The sequence below is a fragment of the Penicillium mononematosum genome (genome assembly GCF_028829835.1).
Source record: "Penicillium mononematosum strain IBT 11891 chromosome Unknown utg000002l:1.0-8112719.0:1.0-8118358.0, whole genome shotgun sequence".
In the NCBI taxonomy this organism is placed as follows: Eukaryota; Fungi; Ascomycota; class Eurotiomycetes; order Eurotiales; family Aspergillaceae; genus Penicillium; species Penicillium mononematosum.
The window spans coordinates 2,919,524-2,944,778 of record NW_026643272.1 but is presented as its reverse complement, the minus strand read 5'-3'; the positions used below and the strand labels follow the sequence as shown (position 1 = coordinate 2,944,778).

General features: G+C 49.3%; 12 protein-coding genes across 12 annotated transcripts; 5 read left to right on the top strand and 7 right to left on the bottom strand.

Annotated features, from left to right (window-relative positions):
• Positions 1–823: 823 nt before the first annotated feature.
• Positions 824–1,828, top strand: N7519_002889 (PQ-loop repeat-containing protein; the record flags this gene model as incomplete). The annotated part of the gene is made up of 5 exons (XM_057289667.1): positions 824–868; positions 925–942; positions 998–1,201; positions 1,251–1,530; positions 1,584–1,828. 5 exons carry the CDS (start codon positions 824–826, stop codon positions 1,826–1,828), a joined length of 792 nt encoding a protein of 263 aa, XP_057150869.1.
• A 457-nt stretch (positions 1,829–2,285) lies between these two features.
• On the bottom strand, positions 2,286–3,366 carry N7519_002888 (uncharacterized protein; the record flags this gene model as incomplete). Its single annotated transcript, XM_057289666.1, has 3 exons — positions 2,286–2,433; positions 2,513–2,980; positions 3,044–3,366. 3 exons carry the CDS (start codon positions 3,364–3,366, stop codon positions 2,286–2,288), a joined length of 939 nt encoding a protein of 312 aa, XP_057150868.1.
• Positions 3,367–3,911: 545 nt separating this feature from the next.
• Positions 3,912–4,677, bottom strand: N7519_002887 (aminoglycoside phosphotransferase family protein; the record flags this gene model as incomplete). The annotated part of the gene is made up of 2 exons (XM_057289665.1): positions 3,912–4,516; positions 4,659–4,677. The coding sequence occupies 2 exons, from the start codon at positions 4,675–4,677 to the stop codon at positions 3,912–3,914; spliced, it is 624 nt and encodes a 207-aa protein (XP_057150867.1).
• Positions 4,678–5,038: 361 nt separating this feature from the next.
• Positions 5,039–6,550, bottom strand: N7519_002886 (putative ribosome associated DnaJ chaperone Zuotin; the record flags this gene model as incomplete). The annotated part of the gene is made up of 3 exons (XM_057289664.1): positions 6,329–6,550; positions 6,133–6,273; positions 5,039–6,082 (listed from the first exon to the last, which is right to left on the bottom strand). Exons 1-3 carry the CDS (start codon positions 6,479–6,481, stop codon positions 5,039–5,041), a joined length of 1,338 nt encoding a protein of 445 aa, XP_057150866.1. The 5' UTR covers positions 6,482–6,550.
• Positions 6,551–6,865: 315 nt separating this feature from the next.
• On the top strand, positions 6,866–7,369 carry N7519_002885 (LYR motif-containing protein; the record flags this gene model as incomplete). The annotated part of the gene is made up of 3 exons (XM_057289663.1): positions 6,866–6,941; positions 7,005–7,181; positions 7,275–7,369. The coding sequence occupies 3 exons, from the start codon at positions 6,866–6,868 to the stop codon at positions 7,367–7,369; spliced, it is 348 nt and encodes a 115-aa protein (XP_057150865.1).
• Positions 7,370–7,691: 322 nt separating this feature from the next.
• slt11 (Pre-mRNA-splicing factor ECM2) lies at positions 7,692–8,919 on the bottom strand (the record flags this gene model as incomplete). Its single annotated transcript, XM_057289662.1, is given in 3 exon segments — positions 7,692–8,107; positions 8,119–8,704; positions 8,766–8,919. The coding sequence occupies 3 exon segments, from the start codon at positions 8,901–8,903 to the stop codon at positions 7,692–7,694; spliced, it is 1,140 nt and encodes a 379-aa protein (XP_057150864.1). The 5' UTR covers positions 8,904–8,919.
• Positions 8,920–9,419: 500 nt separating this feature from the next.
• erg6 (sterol 24-C-methyltransferase) lies at positions 9,420–10,671 on the top strand (the record flags this gene model as incomplete). The annotated part of the gene is made up of 3 exons (XM_057289661.1): positions 9,420–9,623; positions 9,683–9,717; positions 9,777–10,671. The coding sequence occupies 3 exons, from the start codon at positions 9,420–9,422 to the stop codon at positions 10,669–10,671; spliced, it is 1,134 nt and encodes a 377-aa protein (XP_057150863.1).
• A 590-nt stretch (positions 10,672–11,261) lies between these two features.
• On the bottom strand, positions 11,262–13,172 carry N7519_002882 (ankyrin repeat domain-containing protein; the record flags this gene model as incomplete). The annotated part of the gene is made up of 1 exon (XM_057289660.1): positions 11,262–13,172. The coding sequence occupies one exon, from the start codon at positions 13,170–13,172 to the stop codon at positions 11,262–11,264; it is 1,911 nt and encodes a 636-aa protein (XP_057150862.1).
• Positions 13,173–15,552: 2,380 nt separating this feature from the next.
• On the top strand, positions 15,553–16,900 carry N7519_002881 (putative acid phosphatase; the record flags this gene model as incomplete). The annotated part of the gene is made up of 3 exons (XM_057289659.1): positions 15,553–15,744; positions 15,797–16,810; positions 16,865–16,900. 3 exons carry the CDS (start codon positions 15,553–15,555, stop codon positions 16,898–16,900), a joined length of 1,242 nt encoding a protein of 413 aa, XP_057150861.1.
• Positions 16,901–17,749: 849 nt separating this feature from the next.
• On the bottom strand, positions 17,750–17,947 carry N7519_002880 (uncharacterized protein; the record flags this gene model as incomplete). Its single annotated transcript, XM_057289658.1, has 1 exon — positions 17,750–17,947. One exon carries the CDS (start codon positions 17,945–17,947, stop codon positions 17,750–17,752), a length of 198 nt encoding a protein of 65 aa, XP_057150860.1.
• Positions 17,948–19,670: 1,723 nt separating this feature from the next.
• N7519_002879 (sugar porter family MFS transporter) lies at positions 19,671–21,278 on the top strand (the record flags this gene model as incomplete). Its single annotated transcript, XM_057289657.1, has 3 exons — positions 19,671–19,774; positions 19,809–20,796; positions 20,868–21,278. 3 exons carry the CDS (start codon positions 19,671–19,673, stop codon positions 21,276–21,278), a joined length of 1,503 nt encoding a protein of 500 aa, XP_057150859.1.
• A 758-nt stretch (positions 21,279–22,036) lies between these two features.
• Positions 22,037–24,000, bottom strand: N7519_002878 (MFS transporter; the record flags this gene model as incomplete). Its single annotated transcript, XM_057289656.1, has 3 exons — positions 22,037–23,104; positions 23,160–23,549; positions 23,599–24,000. 3 exons carry the CDS (start codon positions 23,998–24,000, stop codon positions 22,037–22,039), a joined length of 1,860 nt encoding a protein of 619 aa, XP_057150858.1.
• Positions 24,001–25,255: the final 1,255 nt, after the last annotated feature.

Genomic DNA, 25,255 nt, shown 5'->3' with positions numbered 1-25,255 from the left:
GTGGCACAGGTGGCGACCATGCGGACATTTCAGCCGACGGGGCAGAGCGGGAGGATAGACAAAAAAAGAAATTAAGAGCTTATCGGATCGGCAGCGAAATGGAATCTTCCATTTTGACATATCCATGGTTCCCGCACCGTTTAATCTCATCTTTGTAAATCTTTACCTGGTAACTTGTGCAATATACTCCGTAGTAAATGTTCCAAATACCCTAGCCCCTAGCTTCAACATAGTTGTTGCACAACAGAAATGTTGTTTACTCTGTACTCACTAAATTTGCTGATCTTTGGGTTGAACGTTTCACTACTTATTACTGACCGGATTCAAATTCCGACCATCCTTCAACTTCGACGCTTTCAGGGTCTAATTATCAACGTGACCCTCCACTCCATCTTGCGCACGACCTTCTATCAAATCAAACAGATAGGGACAGTTTAAAATTGAACTTCCTTTCTCTTTCTTCCTTTCTTTTTCCTTTCAAGTTATCACTTATACTTTTCCTCGATCTCACACATCGCTAAAGTCCTCCCGGATATTGGGGATTTGTAGAATCTGGGTATGAGACATAAGATGGGTCATGTTCGCAGAACACTGGATACTGGCCTTTCTTTGAAAAAGGAGTACTGTAGCATATTGCCGGTCAATGATACAAGCAATCTCACTCAACTACGTAGGAACAATAAGATACAAACTTTGATCGAGCGCAGTCCATAATATTAAGCCAATGAGAAGTGGACAAACAGGCCCACCTTCACGTGTCACAAATACATCCTTATCAGATGTCGTTCTCAGTCCTTCACTCCGACGACAAAGCCTTTTATAGATGGACAATAAAATCGCAGAGAATGTTCTCGGTACTCTAGGCGCAGTGAGTACCATTTTCCCGATTTGGTAGGATGAACTAATTCATCTTATTCTTTCTAGGTTTGCTGGTCTATCCAAGTATGAGGTTGCTGTGTGCCAACTAATTCTAAGCACACGCTAATCTCTCGTACAGCTTCTTCCTCAAATAATCATAAATTACAGGAGACATGACACCGAAGGGCTACAAGGGTCAATGATGCTCTTGTGGGCTGTAGCAGGGGTTCCCCTTGGCGTGTACAACATTGTGGAAGAATTCAACATTGCCCTACGGATTCAGCCCCAAATCCTGACGACACTTAGCCTCCTTACTTGGGCACAGTGTCTCTACTATGGAAAGGTAAACATTTTTCTTTGTATCTAATACGATCCTCATCATACTCATCCAGACTCAGAAATACCGAGTTATGAAATGCTGTGTCGCAGTCACTTCGCTTCTGTTGCTGTTGGGCGGCATTGAAGCTGGACTCATATTTGCCTTGCAAGCCGCAAAAAGCCATGGATTGGAGTGGCCTCTCATTGTGATGGCAGTTTTGAGTGCATGTTTACTTGCAGCAGGTGTACTGAGGCATTACTGGGATATTTATGTCCACCAGACCGTTCGAGGAATCAGCTTCATATTTGTTGGAATTGATGCTGCTGGGGACTTGTTTTCAATCCTCTCTGTTTGTAGGTCAACTTCATCGTCAGGTAGAGATGCTCAATGGCTAATATCCAAGCAGTGTTTGGATCGCCTATTGATGTTCTTGGCCTAGTCATCTATGGAACTGAATTGACACTTTGGGTGGGTATATTTATTTGCGGTGCTATTTTCAACCTCCGGCCTTGGATTAAAGAGCGCTCTGTTCAGCGAGATGGCAATCTCCAGGACCCGGTGTCTCTGCATCCAATGCCATCGTCGACTTCTGTGTTCAGGACCGCGTCCGGATCTCAAGTGATGGGAAGGAGGCCATGGCAGAGTTCATAAAGAATTAGCAATTCATTCTTTAAAAGCTTTCACATCAAATTATGATTACTCATCACTCATATATCAAACGGTTGTGTTTCGCTTGTTGATATTGTCGTGATGGCCGCCTTCGTCTGGTGTGGCCCCGATCAGTTCGATGCCTACGAACTGCTAAAGCTTTCTAGGACTTGGGAATGAAAGTTGTTACCTATGCAAGGAGGTGGATATAGCTAGATGGAACTGGAATTGTGGAGACCGTAAAGAGCGGCTGTCAGATTCGGTTTCAACTTTGTCTCAGGCTAAAAAGTGCTCCGCCGCATCCTTGACCCGCTTGCTTTCTCGAGATATATACAAGTCCTTGCGTTGGCTGTACCAAGAGACCTTAGAATCTCGTTTCAGTCTTGTTACAGTAACTTGTTCCTCGTTGTCGCTCGTTTCTCGTGCACATTCTGGGATGGTGGACGGCAGCGGCCCTTTCCTACAATTTCGCCTTGCTCGCCTTCGGACGCCTCCCGGTATCAACGTCAGACCACCAAGGAAAGCTAGGCGGTGCATCATCCTCAAGAGTTGCGTTGAAATTTGGTTTCCGCTTTTGGAAGAATGCTTTGATGCCTTCCTTTGAGTCCCTATGACACGGTCAGTATAGCTTCTTATCGTGCGCACCTTTCCCGGAAGGTTTGATGAGTCGATACGGAGAAAGCATACTTCCCACTAAACATATGGTATAACACCGCCGAATCAATTAGGTGAGTCTCCTCGGCACTCCCTGGGTTCCGCCACATGAGCTCCCGCGAAAGATATGATGCCATTGGGCTAACACTCTCTGCAACTTCCGTAGCAAGCTCCAACGCACGCGTGACTACCTGGTTTGGATCAGGGTAGGTCTCCTGGAACAACGTCCCAAAATGCGGCGAAGTAGGCGGAAAGGTGCCGCCAGTTGTGATTAAGTAAAGAGCATTGGAGTAACCAATTAACCGCGGGAGAAAGAATGAAGAGCTTGATTCCATCGTCAGACCCCGTCGCGGGAAGACAAATCCATACTTGGATTTCTGGCAGCCAATGCGTATGGCAGCCGGCAGAGACATTGTCATGCCCAAACCAACAGCAGAGCCCTGCATGGCCGCTATAGTAGGCTTGCGACAGCGGTGGATGGCTAAGGCGAGCCGGCCGCCGCTATTGATATCCATGTTAACGGAATTATCACATGGGCAATAGGCTGGAGTTTCGTTATCTTACCTATCGCGGTGATCCTTGTTTCTCTCCTTCTCCATTCCGCTGAAGCCTCGCTCAAGATCCGCACCAGCACAGAACATTTTACCAGCACCGGTAAGTACCATAACTTTGACACGTTCGTCAACATCAAACATAGGGTATATCTTCTCGAACACATGCATCATCTCTAGAGTGAACGAATTGTGCTTTTCCGGTCGGTTCAGCGTCACCACAATAACAGGGGTAGCTTCAGGTGCACCAGCCGGGTGATGGGATACTTTGACATCCTTCAACGGGAGCGTCTCGTAAGACTTCGGAATGTCGATAGTGTCTGGGTCGAAAATCATTGTGATCACAAGATATAAAGTAGATTGCAGTTTACTTCGCTATTTGCTGAGATATGTTGATAGCTTATATGTCAGTCCACGCCTCGGCTTTCACCTGGGCGTGCAGATTCGATCACTAATCATGAAGGTTAGCGAAATACCGCGGTTGACATATTGTTTGTCTGTGGTTAGGATTACATTATCTCGGAGCATATTAAAAGCTAAGAGTAACATATGTTCTAGCGGGTCCCCGGGTCAACGCTTTGATTACTGGGCTCATCCTCGATCTACATACAAGCCGAAGTAGTATCATTAAAATCGGCGATTTTCATAATAACTCCCACATAGCCTTTTAGGTCTCCTTCAGGTACCGAAGAATATCCCGACGCTCTCAGATTGGTTCAATCCAGCATCCATTTTAAGGTCTCTTCTCGATCATTCTTCGTGTCTCTTTTTGTGAACAGGCCTGCTCCAGTCGGGGGTATGGAATGCCGGACGTGCATGAGAAAAGGATGAGGCGGTCGCTTTCGAAGGTGGTCTAGCAAAATACATATATCGCATCCAATTCATCGTGTCATATGTCTAGCGAATGCCACAGCCGTATACTCCGTTGCATGATTCGGCGGGAAAACAGCCGATAAATAGGCAGTCCAGCCAGGAATATCGTTGCAAAAAGTGTACGCTCTAACAGTTTCAACCCATTCAGGGTGCCAGCCTGCCAGCTCCCAGTCCAATACTGCAGTGACATGACCATGGTCGTCAACCAGGATGTTCCTCGGTGCCAGGTCACCGTGCGTGAAGACCATATTATCGTCGGCCCGGTTAATTCCCATATAATTTTGCACGAGATCCGGGACTGAGATAGTCAATCTCGAAAATAAATACTCGTCGAGGTAAACTGGGCGCCGCGTGAATATACTCTTACGACTGGAATGTCTCGGATGCTCGTGTTTTAGCCCTTGTAGTTGCCGTATATATCCATGTAATTCCTCCGCAATAGACATCTTTTGTGATGGGATCATGTTGGACCAGGCATCTTGCAGAGTCTGGCCTTCGATATAGTCCATTAAGATGGACTTAACGCCGCCATCATGGTTTTGAGTCTCGTGAACGTGGGGAATCGGGATGGTCGTGTTTTCGGAGACATAGCGCATATTCTCAGCTTCAATCTCTATATCTTGGGAGGGTCCATATTTAAGCAATCTGTCTTTGGCGACTCGTGTAATCTTCCGGAGACTGGGTTCTCTTCGATCTAAGTGCCTCCACTAGTTAGAAGGCTGGAATTATTCGGGATCACTTTTAAACATACTTACCCTCACCACAAACATCCATCGCGTCCGCGAAGACCGCCTCTTTGAGACCCCAACGGGAACATGGGCCTAGAAACCAAGTATCAGAAAGTGAGGCACTATTCGATCCATGACCAATCACGTGGCTGGGAGTGGTCAGATATGCAGTTGGCTGAATGCAGTAATCTTGGAAGTTGGACTTAGCCTGTAGTCCCCAGTCCAATGGTTCTGACCAGCGGGGAGTGCGAAATCGAGGAGGAAGGCAAGAACTACGAAGGATAGATATTATACTGCGCTTAGACAAGAGCACCATCCATTTTTCTACTCTATGTGGCGTGAATAGTCATGATCAGGAAAGCCTAGGCATATAGGCTACCCCTCATCTATCTAATAGACAAGAATATTTAAACGAAAACCTTGGCCTCGCCGGCCTTCAGCTTGCCCGCATCAACAAGGCGCTGAGCCTCGCCAGACCAAGCGGTCTTGACCGCAGCACTGTCGGTACCGGCAATGGTGAGCTTCTCGGCCAGAGCGGCAAGCTCATCGACATCGATCTTGCCCATGATGAGGTCGACATCGGTGAGGACACCGTCGATATCAGCAGCAGTGGGCTCACCGGCGGCGAAGTAGTTGACATCCTTGACGGAACCCTTGAGGATACGCTTGTTCTTCTTCGAAGCGTTCTTAGCGGCCTCCTTGGCCTTCTTGGCCTTCTCACGGTCAGCCTTGGCGGCCTCCTCAGCGTCCTTCTTGCGCTGCTCCTCAGCGGCCTTGGCCTTCTCCTTCTCTTCCTTGAGACGGCGGATCTCCTCCTCCTTGGCGAGGCGCTTAGCGTCCTTGCCGGCACGAGCCTGCTGGCGGAACTTCTTAATACGCTCATCGGAAGCGAGACATTCGTCGACGAGCTCACGCAGACGGACGGTGTCCTCAGTCTTGCGCTTGCGGCGGGCGTTGGCGTTCTTCTTCTCGACATGACGCTTCTGGTCACGGCTCTCTCCATCATCGGGCACATCCTCATCGAGGTACTCGAAAGTCCTCCAGCTGTCAAAGTTGTACCAGAAGTTGTAGAAAGTTTCGACATGCTCCTGGGTGCTGTCCTCGTCTCCGAGTGTGGGAACAGGCTGCTTGTTGGAGAAGCGACCCTCGGCAACGAAAACGGGGTTCCAGGCCTTGTAGAACTTGCTACCAGTGAGTTTCTTGGTAGGGGCCTCAACGTCGGCGTTCTCATCGACGGAATCGAACTGGCGACGACGAGTGGGGTCGAGAAGCAGATCGGTAGCCTTCTGAATACACTTGAAGAAGCTGTCGTTCTCATCGCTCTTACCCTGGGCAGCCTTCTTGTCAGGGTGGTGACGCAGGACCTTCTTGCGGTGAGCCCGCTTGATCTGCTCGGGGGTTGCGCGCCAGCGGTACTTCTTCAAACCCAAAACGGCGTAGTGATCCTGGCCCTGTGATGGGTTAGAAAGTAGCCAAATAGGATAAATGTTATATTACTGACCTTCCAGTCCTTGGCCTCACGGGCAAGCATCATAGGGTCCTCATCTTCAGAGATATCATCATCCTCCTCAGTCTCAGTCTTCTTGACATTGTTCTGGGCCTGGAGGCGCTCGTCCTCAGAGAAAGTACGGTTGTGACGAGACTAAAAGGTCATTAACTTTCATGGAACAAAGAAATGAGTGAATTGGGTAACTTACTCGGCGAGCGTGAGCCAGGAAGTGCGGGCCAACGGGCTCCACGGTGCGCTTGGTGGCACCGGACAAAGCACCGACGATCTTGAAATCCTTCTCGCCAGCCCAGCCCTGAGGCAAGGTAGGGAGGGAAATGTCAACAACTTGAGCAGCAGCCATTGTATAACGGTATTGGTGATGGTACCAAGTTGTGTGTGGAGAGCGTTGGGTCCCGCGATGGAATTTTTTGCATACCTTTTTTTTCTGCCCCAAATATCCGCCCCTCTAGCCAATCACGGGTTAGATGTTCTGGAGTTTCGAGATTGGCGATGGCACCAGGCCTTGCATCTTCTATTGAGTTGTACATCCAAATTTTCTGGTCAGCTCTATCTGCGTTCTTTTTCAGAAGATTGGAACTCCTACATCATATTTGCAGTATCACCTATAGCTTCATCCGACCTCCTTGTCCGTGCCAATCATCCGCAGTGACAACAACCTGTGCTTCTCGCCCTGTTCCTAAATACATTCACGTCTATACTTATCTGTGACATTCTGCTTTTCACCATGACCACCTCCACTGCTGCTGCCGCTAAGAGTGCCTATCGGCAACTCCTCCGGTCTACCCGGGTTGTCTTCCACAGTTCGTTTGACAAGCACAACAGCCACTGAGGCATCTTTACTCTCATACTGACGTCCGCTATAGATGATCTCCCGGTCCTCATCGCAGCGCGCCAGGAAGCGCGCCAGAACTTTGAGAAGAACCGTCGCCCCGCTGTGGACACTGGAATGCAAATTAACCATGCGATCGAGGTTGCAAATATCCTGCGCCACAACATCGTCCAAGGCTCCAGGGAGCAGGGAGACGAAACTGCTAAGTGGGGTATGTTTTTCATTAATGCCATGATTCTACTTCATGGCTTAGTATTGATAGTGCCCATACAAACTGTTTACTAACGAGCGATTGTTTCTACAGAACTCAATATCCACGACCAGATCGAACGCGGTGATAACGACTCTATCAAAGTCGGCAATCTGGATGTGAAGATTCATAAGGCTTGCTCGTCATGATTCTCCCTGGCAAGATGCTCAGTTGAATCTGAGCGCACTCTCCGGGTCAACTCAAAGTCCAAAAACGACACTGAAGAACGTCGAAGCCAGTCTGCGAGCCTATTCAAACCGATGGCATATGGAACAGTAAAACAGGCTACGACGGGGTGACCGGACATGTATTATAAGATACCCGACTCTTTCATTCATTGGCGTCTTCGGGGTATTTTGATTGAAGTACATAGATCTGCATAGAACAATCCAATCCTTGATAACGCCCGCTCCCAACCCTAAGTTACATGCAACCTCAATTTTATTAATGGTATCTCCGCGCAAGTTTTGTTCAATCACCATTCATGCTGGCGTAGTGGACCTCACCCGATCCAGGTGGCGGTGCAACGACATGAGGTTGGGCTTTCTCCTGGCCAGCAGCCTCGCCTGCAGAGGTAATGGCTCGTCGGTCTGCTTGCTTACCTTTGCCAACCGACCCCACAGTCTGGCGGCCCTCGCGGGCATTTTGCATTCTCTCCTCACGGTCCAAATTATCCAGTGGCTTCGGCTTTCCCCAACGAACACGCAGAGGGCAACCTTGAATGATGGCCTTGCCTTGGCAGTGCTTCGCGGCGGTTTCGGCGTCCGCGCGGTTGACATAGTTGATGAAAGCACAGTGAGAGCGGTGCGAGCAAATAAGCGACCGGAGCTGGCCGAATTCGGTGAAAAATGTGCGGAGCGCATGTTCAGGAAGATCATCTTCCACGCCTGTAATAAACAAGGAAGTGACGTTGGGATCCGCAGGGGAAGAATGTCTGCAGCCGAAGGCGGCAACTGGGTGGTACTGGGGAATGGGCGGCCACCACGGCCACCACCTCGTCCTCCACGGCCTGGTAGGCGGTTCCCGACACGGCTTTCACTAGTGCGAACCGGTCCGGGCCCATTTCCATAGCGGCTGTTCATTCGTGGTTGATCCGTCGCCGTATCCTCCTCCACTTTGTCTTCCTCGGCATTTGTTTCAATTCGCCGGGGCTTCCGGTAGTATGGTTCACTGTTTGCAAGGCGTCGCAAAAGCTCGCGAGCCTTGTCGTCTGTCTTTTCGTATTCTTCGATGGCACCACGTCCCTCTTCGATTGCCTTCTCGTTGTTCTGCGCGTAATACTCGCGATTAATGGAACTTTCCGGTCCTGGGGCGACCATTTTGAGAGCAGCATCGCGGACGGCAAGGGGAAGACCGAACGACAGATCTGGCATGCAGCATTGACAGCAGTTCTTCAGGCGCGCACATGTGAGGCATATGATGGATCGCTTTTGGCGGGAAGTCCGATCGGCCTTCCAACGGAAGATAGTGAAGGGGCGCGTACACTATGTAGTTAGTACGTGGTCATGTGTTGACTTCGGGAGAGCCAAAAAGAAAAGGACTTACAATCTTGCATTCTGCGCCATGATCTTCCTTGATCATCTGCACGTAGGGATTTTCGGGAAGGCAGTTCTCACAGACGGAAGGGAAGTCTGTCGACTCCCAGCCGGATCGGTTCAAATCATGCTTAATTTGGGGAGGCATGTCGGATAGTATGGGGTTGGTTGATCCGAGAGGTGAGAGCTCCCAAGATTGGATTATCAAAGATCGATAGAGGTGGCGTGTGGCAGTGTGGCTAGTGAATCACGTGCATGTATGCCTCAGATCACTTTTTTTCCCACCGGGAGGTCCAGCGTCCGACTCAGCCACAGGCCGGAAGGTGGTGTCCCGCGAGGAAAAAAGGGGTGTGGCCACTCCCCAAGCCCCCCCCAGAGGACACTAAAGCTCGGTCTAGTTGTTCGGAGGTACCCCCTGATTGGCTCTCCACTTTTGGATTGTCAAAAAGTTGCTTGGGATTCGACTCTTATTTATTTCCCCTTTCTCCTACTTCTCCAAGTCGCTATCCATTCCCTTCAATTGTCCTCTCTTGCTTCGCTTCTCTTGTGGTATTTCCAATCTTGGTTTACCTTGTCTTTTTCTCTTGGAAAATCTTGGAAATTGACTCTTTTTTGCCTCCTTTATAATCTACCCCTTTTAATCTTTGCGACTCGTTTCTTCACCATGGCTCCTTCTGCATTGGAACGTGAGGATAAGGCGCGCGATGCCGCCTTCAACAAGGTTTTGCACGGCAAGTCTGCTCAAGCCCAAGGTGGTCTCGCTGCCTTGCGCGGAAAGGACGCCGCCGCTCAGAAGGCTGCCGTCGATGAGTACTTCAAGCACTGGGACAACCAAACTGCTGCTGATGAGACACCCGAGATGCGTGAGGTATGGCAAGGCGCATCCAAATCAACTAAGTTCTACCACTAACAGTTCCTGCGTCGTAGGCTCGCAAGGCTGAATATGCCACCTTGACCCGACAGTACGTTCAGAAACAAAGCCCATTGATCGACACCCCTCATACTGATGATTCTCTTACAGCTACTACAACCTGGCAACTGACTTCTACGAGTACGGATGGGGTTCTTCGTTCCACTTCTGCCGCTTCGCCTACGGTGAGCCTTTCCACCAGGCCATTGCCCGCCATGAACACTACCTTGCCCTTCAGGCTGGTATCAAGGAGGACATGAAGGTTCTGGATGTTGGCTGTGGTGTCGGTGGTCCTGCCCGCGAGATGGTCAAGTTCACCGGTGCTCACGTCACCGGTCTGAACAACAACGACTACCAGATCGATCGCGCTACTCACTACGCGCATAAGCAAGGTCTTTCAGACAAGATGGCCTTCGTCAAGGGCGACTTCATGCAGATGAGCTTCCCCGACAACAGCTTTGATGCCGTGTACGCCATTGAGGCTACCGTCCACGCACCCGAGCTTGTCGGTGTTTACAGCGAGATCTTCCGTGTCCTAAAGCCCGGTGGTACATTCGCTGTGTACGAGTGGCTCATGACCGACGATTACAACAACGATGATCCTGAGCACCGTCGCATCCGTCTCGGTATCGAGCAGGGTGACGGTATCTCCAACATGGTCCGTATCTCCGAGGGTCTCGACGCCATGAAGAACGCTGGCTTTGACCTGAAGCATCATGAGGATCTCGCTGCTCGCCCCGACGCCATTCCCTGGTACTACCCGCTGGCGGGCTCCTTCAAGCACATGAGTTCGCCCTGGGACTTCTTCACCATCGCTCGCATGACTTGGTGGGGCCGCGGCCTTGCCCACCGCTTCGTTGGTGCCGGTGAGACCATCGGTCTTTTCCCCAAGGGTTCACAGAAGACCGCCGACAGCCTGGCCTTGGCTGGTGACTGTCTGGTCGAAGGTGCTAAGAAGAACCTCTTCACCCCCATGTACCTCATGGTCGGCAAGAAGCCTGAGTAAATCCTGGGCAACAACGGTGTTAGCGGTCTTTCTGTGTAAAAATATTACCCCCGGCGTGCACGTTCTACCCTGGTGGCTCTCATCCTACTTCATTTCATATTCATTCTTCACCTTACCCTCCGCATGTCACCAGGGGATGTTTCTTGGCTCAAATCTGGCCCAATGTCGGTAGAGGACGAGCTGCGTGCCGCTTTCTCCTAATCGATGGTGTCATTAATTTTTCCTTCTCTTGTTTCTTTTACCTGTCAAGATAGCAATGTAATAGTCATTGAGTCAAGAATAACGAACAAAGGATTGGTATTGTTTTATGTTACTTTCGTCTCGTATATTCGCCTCGCATATACTGTTACGGTACATGTCTTTGGTTGACTTCTTTGAGAATCACTGCACAAATGGCTGGCGGACAGTGGAAGAGCTATTTATGGACTATTATGATCCGCGTAGGCAACTATCTAAACAGTCTATGCTCGTCATATCATAGGTATTCTGAGACTGGAGGAACAAACCGTGGGGTGCGTCCATCCGTGTAAACATTAGTATCATATAGTTCCTTAGCACCATACGCACATAGTAACTCTACCATAGCATTACTACGTGAAGCCCACAACATTGAATTTGATGAAATGCATGAAGTCCCCCCCAACCGTGAGATTCGGATCTGCTCCACGACGAAGCAGTAATTCCGCCGCTTCAACGTTATCTTGCCAGATAGCCATATGGAGAGGTTTATGGCCCATCACAGACTCATTCACATCTAGGCCTGCAGCAATCATCTTCCCAATGAACGAACAATTCTTAGATCTGGTCGCATGAACTAGTGAGCTTTCCTTCTTCCAATGCGAGACAAGAGGGTCTGCACCATAATCAAGCAAAAGCTCAGCTATCCCATATTTTTTCAGCTTCATAGCCTTTGCCAGAGGCGAGAGCGGATTCCCCGAGTGGTGGGTTTTTGAGCCATCGAAATTGGCCCCATAGTCATTAGGATTGGCACCGCAGTCAAGGAGCATCTTGATCGTATCATAGTGGCAGTGCGATATAGCCCAGAATAAGATTGACTGGTTTCGCAGTGCTAGGTTCGGGTCTGCACCGCTCTGAAGAAGCAACCGCACAATATCATCCCTGCTAGACGGCTGAAGCGTGCTGTGTCCCCGAACAGCAAGCCAGAGAGGAGTGATCCCACACTTTAGATCGGCATAGTTAGTGTTTGCACCATTCTTCAACAATAATGCCACAATCTCGTTACTCGGGGAGGGGGCTGCGCGTCTTGGATAGTTTTGGTTTGACACGGGAACCCCAAAATCGGCAACAGCGACGCAAAGCGGCGTTTGGACCTTCCCGGATCTGGTCCCACGTGCTTCAATATCGGCACCTTGATCCAGGAGTATCTTCATCACTCCCTTGAGCCGAAGTATAGTTGCAAGATAGAGTGGTGTTTGGTTCTGCGAGTTCCCCACGTTGATTCCGGCCCCTAGCGCCAACAATTTCTTTACTTCCTCGTGTGCTCTTGCTTCTATTACGGCAAGACAGAGCGCCGTGTTGCCCCCACAGAATCTTGTATCAATATGAACACCCAATCGAACCATCTCTTCAAATAAGGGTGGACAACCGGTAGCAGCTGCCAGGTAAAGAAGCATAGGTCCATACTTCTCCAAGTTATATGGATCTTCCAGTACCATGGCCAGTTTGGGAAGATCGGACGCGAGAGACCTGGCAGGCTTGCCTCCACAATTGCAGAAACCAGTTCTCTCAAGGATACCGCTGCGACTCAGCAAAAACAGGGCACACTCTATATGACCGCTTGCCACTGTGGCAGGCACGATCAGCGCTATTTTGTGCATGTATTGTTTGCAAGTGAGATTTTCATACTCCCCGGTAGCGAGAGTGTAATCAACACACGCAATGTGGCCACCCTCAGCAGCCAGACGGAGAGTGGCTTTGCGCGCTGGCTCATTCATGGGATTTGCGAAAGTGGTCTCCCACATGATCTCTGGACGGAGACCTCTTCCTACAAGGTCTTTCATCATATCCAAATGACCGTTCTTTGCAGCCTGGCCAAGAAGCTGCGCATCACAACAATGGTGGACACATTCTCCATGAAGATCAGCGCCAGATTGAAGTAGTGTATTGACCATAGAGACGTTACCCCCTTGAACTGCCCAGCAAAGTGGAGAATGGAATATTTGGCAGCCGTATGTTGGAAATCGCAAATCTCGTCTTATATTTGATGAGTCTACTGCCAGGGACTTCTGCACAACAGCGTCATAGCCGTGGAAGGCGCCGAATGCCAATGACGTTTGGCCACAATGTTGTGCATTGAACTTGTACAAGCGAGTTTCTAACTGGTCATAAAGCCATGTGTTTGTTTGTGAAAGTGCGTTCAAGTCTTTTTGGGTGGCGGTAGAAGCGTCAACGTTGTCTGGTTCCGTTGCGGCGAATTGGGAAAGGAGGGAGTCGATTATGAGCAACACGATCTCGACTGGTAGATCTAGGAGCGAGATCATATTGTGAAGTGAATAGATGTATATGATCTGGTATGAGAATTGAAGTGCGTTGGGCACACAATATCTGTAAGATGTTAACTGACTGGACACTTTCGGGTTGAACTAGCTGGGGCTGAAGTTTGGGCACCCACCTGGGCATAGACCCGATCCTTACCTAATGTGATATCACCCGTGGACCACATGGACACCTACCTACCACATCTGTATATATGTATCAATGTAGGTAGGTAGGTGGTCCTCTCAATGCCCATTTGAGATTGGGCGTCGACTTCCCGAGGATAGTCTCAAATTCGCTGGTTACTGTACGTTACACGACCTGGTCCTGTTCAGATCTGAATGGAAAGGTCCGACCCGACCCGACAACCCAACTTTGGCGGATCGCCAAGCCCCAAAAACCATGATCTCCTCCGTCTACAGTATATTTCTATTCAACGCAGAAAGGGCTAACGGGCACTTCCAGTCTATAATGGCCCATGAGGCCGGCAGGTTCTCTCCGGTCCAATTTCGATTGTACGTTATCCTAGCACGTATGCAGCGCGCTCGCGAGACTCAGTACTACTCGAAGAGAAAGGTAGGTACAGGAATATGTTTAAGGTTCTTGCCGAACGAGACAGATATCTCCGACATGAGTTCATCTCACGGTTAGCGCATTCCGGTTCGCGGGGTTTTGCCGTGGATGCACCGCTTTCGTTTCCATTACTACAGTTTATCCGCATCTTCTGCCCATTCCCTTGGCTCCGTGATCCGGCTTGGATGGGTCAACATACTTACCTATTCTGTTGGTAGGTCTACCGCAACCTGTAGCGTCTACAGAGTAGCCGCTTCAAGCGACCGGCCCGATTCTTCGCAAATGAACCGATAAAAACTGGCACTTCCACTACCCAGACTTGCTCATGCACATTGATCTCTCACAATGGTTATTCCACTGATACTGTAAACAGCATGATTAAAAATGCTCTCAGCTGCCCAATAATTCTTTAGTTGCGCTTCCTCAATGTCGTGCCTCTTTACAAGGTGACTTTGCACGCTGTCTTTGCCCGACTCTACTTACATAGTGCGTCTTCGAATTTATCCGTTAACCGGTGTGGATTTGGTATCAATGCTTATACAGCTTAGGACCGATCAAGTTGGCGGTTAACAGAAAGGAGAGAAAGCCTACTTTGCTTCTTTGGTGCGTCACCTCATCACCCAGCGACGTTTCCCATTCGACATATAAAGAGCCCATCCCCATGACTACCTAGGTATATTCAGTAATTTATTGGCTCTCTCCGTGCCAATGAACCCGGCAGCTGCCTCCGCATCCATCAATCCCGCAGCTAAACGCACAAGTATTAGCGTCAATCCACCATCATATCCGCTTGGTTGAAATTGCACCAATAACAGAGTATTACGATCTTTTGTCATCTCATCACCGATAGGGAAGAGCCTTGACTCCACAATGCTCCCCTCCGTGTTCGTGTTCTCGGTGAGAAATCGCACGACATCTGAGCACTCCATCCGAGAAACGAGAAGTTAAAAAAAGGCTCAACGGGTGTTTGAGTCACTGAACCCATAGTGTAATAGTATATTAGCTTTCTAGTCATCTCGATGAGGAGAAAAAGTGTTGCCGGTGAGCTGAGGTTGTCGGATCTATAAGTACGCTGCGTTAGGGATGAGAAGATGTAGGTTCACCGATATTTAGGACCTTCAGAACTTTCCAAACAGGATAATTATACAGGTTCAGAATTGGAAACTGAGCTGGCTATTAGATATATCAATCATATGGAGCATGGACGCAGAGGTATATAGTTCTTCTAACTGAGAACACTGAGTGGAGATTCAAGGCTTAAGATTTCCAAGGTTAGGAAAAAGCCAAGAAATGGTAAGCATATGTCCCAAGGTCTGGGCACTAAAATCTTAATAATAGATGAATTAAACTCCGGATATCTTTGATCACATTTGTAAAAGCAGGCGAGTGTATGGTCAGTCAGTCAAGTGCTGTGCTTCCAAGGTTGGCCTGAGCTCCAGTGGGTCAGCCAGTTAGGGCACGGACAGCAACAACGTGCAAACCCAAGGTCCACCGGCGGCCAGGTACCCGGTCCACCAAGTGCTAGTCCCCCAATTAAATCACATTTATTCTAATTCAATTCAGGTCGTGAGGGTCACTTCAGTTCAAGCATTGACTACTCCGTATGCGAGAAGGCTTAGGAATGCAGCCAGTCAGCCCTGCATCGATCACAACGTGGTATCGGTTAGCAAGTGCCGTGTGACACGGCATTCTTCCAAGGGGAATGTCATATGCCCGGAACCTTGGAAGGCTGGCTGAAGTATAAGATCGCGTGTCACCCGACCCATCTGCTCCTTTGTTACCTTTACCGCAGCTAATATCGCGATTCCAAACATGTTCACCAAAAAAACTCTTCTCGCGTTCGTCGGGGCCCTCGCCCTCGCCGCGGCTACAACTACCACTGAAGAGACCCCAACTCAGGCTGAGATTGATGCGGCCCGTGCTACGGCCCTGCCTTACTCTCCTGTGTCAAACGTAAAGGGTTTGGCCTTTGATCGTTTCGTGAACATCTGGCTCGAGAACACAGTGGGTTTCCCCTTGAATATATAACAATGACCACATGCTCAACCCTTTGTAGGACTTTGAACCCGCTGCTTTAGATGAGAACCTGTCCAAGCTGGCCAAGGAGGGTATCCTCCTGACCAACTACTTTGCCATCTCTCACCCCTCGCAGCCCAACTACTGTGCTTCCGCCGGGGGTGACACATTCGGCATGGATAATGACGACTTCCTACAAATCCCTGCCAATGTCTCAACCATTGCCGATCTGTTTGATACTAAGCACATCTCTTGGGGTGAATACCAAGAAGACATGCCCTATGCTGGCTACCAAGGCAAACGGTATCCCCTCAGTGGTCCGAAACAGTACGTGCGCAAGCACAACCCGCTGGTTATGTTTAACTCGGTTACCGACGACGCCGTGCGCCCGCGCCAAATCAAGAATTTCACCACTTTCTACGACGACCTGAAGCACCACAGCCTTCCCCAACACATGTTCATCACACCGAACATGACCAATGACGCCCACGACACGAACATCACTGTGGCCGGCAACTGGGTCGATCGCTTCCTGTCTCCCCTACTGAAGAACGAGTACTTCACCAAGGACAGCCTAGTGCTGCTCACCTTTGACGAGGGAGACACCTACTCCTATCCCAACCGGGTTTTCAGCTTCCTGGTTGGAGGTGCTATCCCAGAGCACCTGAAGGGGACCACTGATGACACTTTCTACACCCACTACTCAATTGTCGCTTCCCTGTCTGCTAACTGGGGTTTACCCTCGCTTGGTCGCTGGGATTGTGGCGCCAACCTGCTGAAGATGGTCGCTGACAAGACCGGCTATATCAACTGGGAAGTCGATACCAGCAATGTCTACCTCAACGAGACTTACCCTGGTCCTATGTCTACCGACAACTATTCCTCTACGTGGGCCGTTCCTGCCACCAAGGGCAAGTGCTCTGCTGGCCATGGTATTGCTGAGGTTGTGAAGGATACCTACCACGGGCTTCAACCCACCTACGACTACGCCAGCCCTGTACCGTATGACGCGACCAGTGGAAACAACGTCGGCATCAAGTACCACCGCACTCTGGTATGTATCCTTTCCTGTTCTTCCCTTTCATTATTCGATGCTAATCATTTGCAGAACAACGGTAAGACGGAGTCTGGTATCACTGGGTAATCCAGTGATCCACACATGTATATATGATGTACTGCCACTACCATGTTAGATGTGGACATAAGAAGTTGTCCTTGTGTATAAAAAGTTGATCGAATGCTATGTTGTCCTGCCACATTAAAGAGGCTTCTCCGATTTTGCAACCGTTGTGGATTTGCCGGATGGTTGTGACTTTCTTCAGGGCTTCCAACCTACGATCCACACAGGCTATACTGATGGGTATAGGGACATCCCCAGTTTATCTCTGTCCCACGAAATATGGACATATATCCACAATCAAACTGTATATTGCTCCACCAATAATGCTCGGATTTTTGGATGATAAGGATTTGAGATATGTAGACAAGTCGCCAATAAAACGGGTTATATTAGTGTAGAAGCGACCTTCTGCATGAGCTCCATTTCCCCCTTCCTCCTTTCTGATATCCTTTGGTCGAATCCTTTGGCCACATGCAGCTCGAGCGCGTCGATTATTGCCCAGGTGAAATAGTGAAATAGTGTGCTTATCTGAGATTTGGTACACTTCGGGCTGAAACTTCCAAGGTTGGAAATATTCTCCGCCTTGTCCAAAATTCAATGCTGGCCCTATCGAATCTCTACATTTCAACGATTTCTCTTCCACCACAATTACAAACATTACTGCTATAGCTCGGACTTTTTAGTCATAGATCTGACTTCATATCTGCTGGATCTCAACGTAGATGGGTGTTCCACAAACCAATCAGGGGTAGTGGGATTGATTTCCAAGTACATCCCGAGGTCTCTCAAAGATACTTGCGGGGAGTTCAGTCATGCCACATGACACCCTGTTTTCCAAGGTTCCCACGAGGAACTCGAGGGGACGCCAAGATCCTAGAAGCGCCACAGGAGGCGGATTGAGATCTTATCATGGCGTTTTGAGAGTTTTTCTTCGAACGGCTTTGCCGTGATCTGCAAGCCCTGTCCGAAGTACACAACATATCGGCTCCCAGTCGCCTCGTATGATGAGTCTTGGGCCACCTTAAGCGACCCCAAACGGGTGCCAAGCGATAGGTACGTCCAACATGGCATCGTGGACAGAGCGCATGTTCTGATTTGGGAAGGTATAGAGAATTGTTAGGCCGACGCTATATGTACCCGTGGACAACTCGGAGAATTACGTTATTGGCCCTCGGGAAGATTTAATATAAAATGGTGACAAGCACGTCTACCAATCTAGTTTTCCGTTTTCATTTTCTGCGAGCAGGGATGTTACTGGTCAAATATGAAATCGGAGATGAATAGTCCGACAACGCCCGCATCCCAAGAAATTGCCCTTTCAGTGTCTACCCGAGATTCTGTGTGGGGCCACATATTATTCTTTGCTTTTTGTTTTATGTGTATGTTGTATTCGAGTATGCCTTGGTGGGCCAATATGCGTATATGTATATGTATGGGCCAAAATATGGGTACAGCCAAGGTCTTCGCGAAGGCTTCGCAAAGGCTTCGCCGACGATACTTTCTTGGAATCTTGGAAGAAGGCTTGGTGGATGAGCCAAGTAGGGGTAAGCAAAAATACCCGCATTTCAACCTCTCTGGTAAGGATGATCATTTCCTAATGCGGTAGTATCTTAGTAAATCGATCCACCTCAACTTTTACTCTTTCTGTAACTTTTTTTGACTTCCAATGTTCCTCCGTAAAACACATGTTTCGGTATCCGAATAATTCCTAATTCCCGATTTTCTTCGGGAAGGCTTCATCGCCTCTTCGGACATATTCGAAAAATGTCCATGAGATTTTCGATATGGGAAACTCTCAAGTGGAACATATCAAGAGCTTACGGGTTAGACCTGAGTACGCGAGCCGTTAGCCCTTACATATTCGACAGACCTCATGTAACTACGGAGTATGCCTTGTGAGATCGATGGTCATTGCTCAAGCCGACATCTCACACAAAACCCCCGGGAAATTTAATGTACTTTGTACGGCTGAACCATCATAACTGGCCGAGGCATCGGGCATGAAGGAAAAAGGCAACTTTCACGAGATCTTTCTGGGTATGTAATATTCCACACCAATCGGCGCCAGAGAAAAGAAAAGGAATAATAATAATAAAACAAAGAAAAAAGAAAAAGAAAAAAAAAGGGAAAAAGAAAAACCAACTAGTAAGCCCGTAGCAGACGAATGGTCTTTCAGATCTTCCCCTGACCCACCTTCCCCCAATTTCCTCTTCCCCATGGGTATTTGCAGCCCTGCGGAGGGTCGGATAAGATTCCTTTTCCAGCTGTCAGCTCCCGCAGCCTCCCTGGGGCAACCCTGGGGCCGACCCCTGGGCTGAAGGCGTCTCCAGGAATCAATTTGATCCACCCACATAGCGCTGGAGTCATGAGGACAGGAAAAAAAGCAGACCACGAGGAAGGTGAATACACGCGACTCCATACAGCATTGTTTGGATTAGCGCGGTTTCATATTGTACCAAGACCCAAACGGTAAACACAAGCCGCTCGGAGCACTTGGCAAACCGCAAGACTTTCTTGTCGCATCCCCGCAACTCCACTAACATGGCCCATGGCCCCAGGTACTTAGCCCTACTTGGTCTTCCTTGGTCTCCACGGCGGGTCGCAAGACTTGCCTATCCAATGTGGTAGCGCCGCCGATGTCACTCGAGGCTTTTCGCGACTTGGCATTAACCCAATGGACATGGGGACTGAATGCATATAAGCTGAATATTCCCCAGTGTCTGAGCTTTCTTTCTTTTTTTCCCTCATGTCGCTTTGGTCTTTTCCTCTCTTCATCTAATAGAGGACGTTCATCATGTGGACCACAACCTCCGGCTTGCGGGGCAAGAAGCTCCATGTCGCCATCACCTTTACATCCGTCGTCGGATTCTCACTTTTCGGTTATGATCAGGGTTTGATGTCCGGTATCATTTCTGGCAACCAGTTCACCAAGGAATTCCCCCCCTCTCCATGGTGACTCTGAGCACGTCGCCGTTCTGCGTGGTGCGGTCACTGCCTGTTACGAACTCGGTTGTTTCTTTGGTGCTATCTTCACTATGATGTACGGTCAACGTATTGGTCGTACTCCTCTCCTGGTGTCCGGTGGTCTCCTCATGATTCTCGGTACTGTTATCTCTACTGCTGCCTTCGGCCCTCACTGGGGACTGGGACAGTTCGTTGTTGGACGTGTCATTTCCGGTCTTGGAAACGGAATGGACACCGCTACTATCCCCGTTTGGCAGTCCGAGTGTTCGCGCGCTCACAATCGCGGTTTCCTCGTCTGCTTCGAGGGTGCTATCATCGCCGTCGGTACCTTCATCGCATACTGGCTTGATTTTGGTCTCTCCTATGTCGACAACTCGGTTCAGTGGCGTTTCCCCGTCGCTTTCCAGATTGTGTTTGCTATCCTCGTCACTGCCGGTGCTCTTATGCTTCCCGAGTCGCCTCGTTGGTTCGTCATGCAGGGTCATGACCAGGAGGCCCTTCAAGTCCTCGCCCAGCTCAACGACAGTGCTGTCGATGCGGATGATGTGCTTGCCGATTTCAACCTTATGAAGGCTGATCTTAAGGCTATGCAAAGTATTGAGGCCGGTAGCAGCTGGGGTATCCTCTTTACTGGTGGTAAGACTCAGAACTTCCAGCGTATGATGATTGGTTGCTCTGGTCAGTTCTTCCAGCAATTCACTGGTTGCAACGCTGCTATTTACTACTCGACCCTACTGTTCGAGCAGAACTTGCATATGACGGGCAAGCTTCCCCTAGTTCTAGGAGGTGTGTTCGCCACTGTCTATGCTCTCGCCACTATCCCATCTTTCTTCATGATTGAGAGGGTCGGTCGCCGTAACCTATTCTTGATTGGTTTCCTCGGCCAGGGTCTTAGTTTCATAATCACTATGGGTTGTCTCATCGAATCGAATGCGCAGAACGCCAAGGGTGCTATCGTCGGTATCTTCCTATTCATCTGCTTCTTCGCCTTTACTACGCTACCTCTGCCCTGGATTTACCCCCGGAGATCAACCCCCTCCGCACCCGTACTAAGGCCGCCTCCGCTTCTACCTGTATGAACTGGATCACCAACTTCGCCGTCGTTATGTTCACTCCTGTGTTCTCTAACCAGTCCGACTGGGGTATCTACCTCTTCTTCGCGCTTGTCAACTTTATCGCTATCCCCTTCGCCTGGTTCTTTTACTGTGAGACCGCCGGTCGTGATCTCGAAGAAGTTGACATTATCTTCGCCAAGGCCCACGTTGAGGGCAAGTGGCCTTACCAGGTCGCACAGCAGATGCCCAAGCTCTCCATCGCTGAAATAACTCAGATGCAGAATGAGCTGGGTCTCGATACCCCCGACCTCCGGGTCAACACCGAAGCCGAGAAGGCTGAGGCTGCCATGAGCAGCGGCAGTGAGGCCAAGCACGACGAGTAAATGCTCCAACCATCGATTGCCCTTGGTTGATGTCGGCTGAGTGACATTCGCGGAGCTAATTGGATTAATCATTTGTCTCGGATCTCATTATTATGTGACCATAGATACTCTATACCCCCGTCTTACGGGAGAGCGGACAGACTAGTATGTAAATAGACTGCTTTGCGATCTCTTTTTCTTTTCTCTATATTTCATTTTATCTAAATACACACTTTTTACCCCTATTAATTTTGCTCCCATCTCGACCTTCTTGTAAATGCATGATACATCTCCAGTAATGCTGCCCTCTTGTCTCAAGTCTGTAGACCTACGATCAGATCAGCGCAGTAGTATGTATCTCCTCGGTGAGGATGTAAACAAGGCTTGACCATATCGTATACATAGTTCATACATTGATATTTTGGTGCAGAGTTGATCAAATTAAGCAAGTCATACCATTTAGATTCAATGTTCGTATTTGTCTGTGTGGTAACCTATAATTATGGAGTACCTTGGAAGCCCCTGCAGATCGCATGTCGATTGGAGGAAGTCTAGGAGAGGAATGTCTGTGTCTCAAACTAAGAAGGATTTGCATGTGCTTCGCATAAATTCCATGTGTCAGATACAATTTGGAACACATGGATACAACGTATACAATACGGCCTGAAACTGAAGCCGGAGAGCCGAGGCATTCGTGACAATCTCCGGACACATGCGAAAAGAATTACATACTGTACTCGCCATAACTTCTTAGTCTCATGATAAAGGAATAAAGAAATTTAATAAATTAACAAATCCTGTCGAAGCATACTAATCTTAAAGCTAATTCGCCAATGACCTAGCCAGCCGCAAAAGTACTCTTTTTTTCTCAATATCTCCCCAAACTTCCACAAAAACACTGGCGCCGGCACTCCAATGACGATAGCCACGAATGCCAGCAAACTATTCCCCCACCCATATTCCAAAGCGCTATACATATACGGTGCAAAAAGTGGAAACCCAAACCCAGCAATCGAGCGCAGAAATGCACCAGCAGCAAGCGCACTAGCTGCAAACCGTGTATAGGTATCAACCATGTAAGTCTGGATACACTGGAACGCAATAATATTGCCAGTACCAAACAGTACAGCACCAATGTTCGGCGCGATCCAATGGCAGTGGTACTGAGCGGTCCAGCCGTAGATGAACAAGCCAGCGGGGATAAAGAAGGCGCCGACGAAGAGCAGCGGGACACGGAACTCTGGTTTCCCGACATCGGCATTGCGGGCCTTGAGACGGCGATAGATGCGGTCATTTAACGGGGCGCAAATCTGTGAGCCGAGCCAGAAGCCTAGTCCGAGAGAGATGTAATTCAGACCGCCGATTCCGGTCGATTCGTTGTAGTAATTTGGGCTTGTCCAGAGGGTGGGGAATGTTGAGAGGACGAGGTACATGATTCCATAAATGTAGGCCATGAATAGCGCGAGGACTTGGACGATTGGCTGGGTGAGGAGGAGGCGGAAGGGACGGACGAGTGAGCTGCGCAATACTTCGGGCAGGGTCTTGTTTTGGCGCTCTGCTTCTGTTTGGTAAGAATCGTCGCCTGTTTCTTTGCGCAGGCGGACGGCGCGGTCGAGGAGGATTTTCGGGCCGTAGCTCTCACGTAGGAAGAAGAGGCCCATTACTTGTATTAGGCCGTCAGTTATTGAGGTTGAATAGAACACCCAGCGCCAGGTCGTGTTTTCGGCGATGAAGCCTCCTGCGATGGGGCCGAGAGCTGGGCCTAGGAGTGGTGCAAGACTGTAGATTGCGACGCCCTTTCCGCGCTCTTCAGCCCGGAAGCAATCTGAAAGGATCCCGCCGCCGATCTAGATGCCGTTAGCTATAAGCTTTTCTTGGGATGGGGTTTGCGGCTTGGCTTACTGCTAGTGGGGCACTACCTCCTAGTCCAGCGAAGAAGCGGCAAACTATCATTTGGACTTTCGTTTGTGACACCGCACACCCGATGTTGAAAACTAGGAAGAAGAGGTTGGCGAGTTGCAGAACGATGGTTCGGCCATAGATCTCTGACAATGGCCCGAGGAATAACGGGCCAACAGCGTAGGCCAGAACGAAGATTGAGAGCATAAGTTGTGATACTACCTCGTCCGTGACTTTGAGGTCTGCTGCCAGTGATGGCAGTGCCGGTGCAACCATTGACGAAGAGACCGGCGAGATGAATGTGAATAGTGATACAGTGATGGTAGCAGCCCACTTCTTCTTGTTGCTCCAGTTTTTCGGGTTTTCAGGGTCTTCAGGACCGTCCCATTTTACCTGTACGGCTTAATACGGAGTGCAGATTTGGGAACATGAAGCAACCTACCAGTTTTGGGTCGTGACGAGAGCGGTTCGATTTCGTCGTCCTGGATTTCTCAAGTTCAGGCTCCGCAGTATCGGCTTTTTCTAGGTCCAGATCGCGCTCATTCACAATCCCGTTGCGCACTTCCTGGATAACATCGGCGTCGTGTTCGTTTTCGACAGACGGTCCATCATAGTTGGACCCATCGTCGCTGTGATATACTGACTGGTCATTGAAATGTTGTCCCGAGTAAACTCGATCCACCTGGGTCGTTCCTGGATTTGAGAAAGACCGCAGCCTCGTCCTCAGAGAACAAGCCAAGCTCTGAGGTCGTGACTGTGTTCTTGATGCCTGAAACTCGGAATCCGTACTGGATATTGATGCCGAATGAGACCTGGTCGAGCCAGATTCTTTATGATCTGACATGATCGATGCTCCTACGGAGAACCAATCGACAATAATTGCGGAAAGAATGAAAAAATTATATAGGCGAAGCCAACTAAATGGGCACGCGACACTGATTCTCTAGGGAAAAAGAACCAGACCTCAGCAACGGGGAACGTTTTTTATATCAAATCAGTAGCCACAGAGGGAAAAAAAGAAATATCAGGCAGACAGACGGCATCATATTCCAACCACTGCGAACGGCGATAATGCAAAAATGGACCTTAACACCGCCGGAAGAAAACCCACTCTCCAATTTGCAATATTGAGCATAGTGATTGGCTGGTACTTAAAGCTTGACACAAGAATGACCCCTGGCCAGATCCCATTGCCCCTCTGGTCATCACAATTTTTCCTGGATACCGGCGGCCTGGCCCGTCTTGACTTGCCATTAGGGCAGTGTCTATGCGGAGAGAAGCCGGTATTCGTTCCATTTGCAGCCTTAGGCGTCGATTGTCGGGTCTTCGGCACATGGGTCACGTGCAGTAGCTGATCGCCAATACCATATGCCACATTGGGAGACCGGTGCATGGCTTATCCCGGTTCCGGGATGTTTCTTAATGGCTAACGCTCATGCTGGTTTATGTCCGCTACGTGCAGAGTGCTATCCCCGGGATCATGCAGCCTCAACTTGCTCGTGAATTTGCTGGCGACATTGGTGGCAAGTATGCGAGTATTTCTTCGGATGTCCGATCGTTCCGAGTAGTCCGATTTACGTTGTAATTTGTCTGAGACCGCCGGTTTGTACGGCGATGCCTAATTCTTTCTTGTTTTGGTAGTCATTTTTCTGAGAGGACTAAATGTCCAACCAATGAAAGCAAAAGAGCAGCAGTACCACCCAGCGATCCTGTACGCATCAGAATTCACATGGCGGGTATGGTCGTGTACTGGTTCGTCTCCTTGCTATTGTTGCAGCATGTAACATTAGTTAACAAGGCCTTTTCTCCAATGCACGGCCATTTCAAGTTAGATGACCCCTTAGGTTACTGGGGTAGGTCGGGACCGGAATCGGAGTTTCCCAGAAATCTTCTGTGAAATTCTGTGCTAGATTGCTGCATTTATAACAATGTGCGGCACGAGGAAGCTGAGGTCCAGGGCTACGGAGAGAAATGCAGTACTGTGGTAATGGAGAATTTGCTGCCGAATTGACCTTGATACATACAATCAAAGAGGTCAAAATATTAAAATGATACAATGACTATCAAGATAGTGTTTTGTATACGGAGTAGGCCTCTCT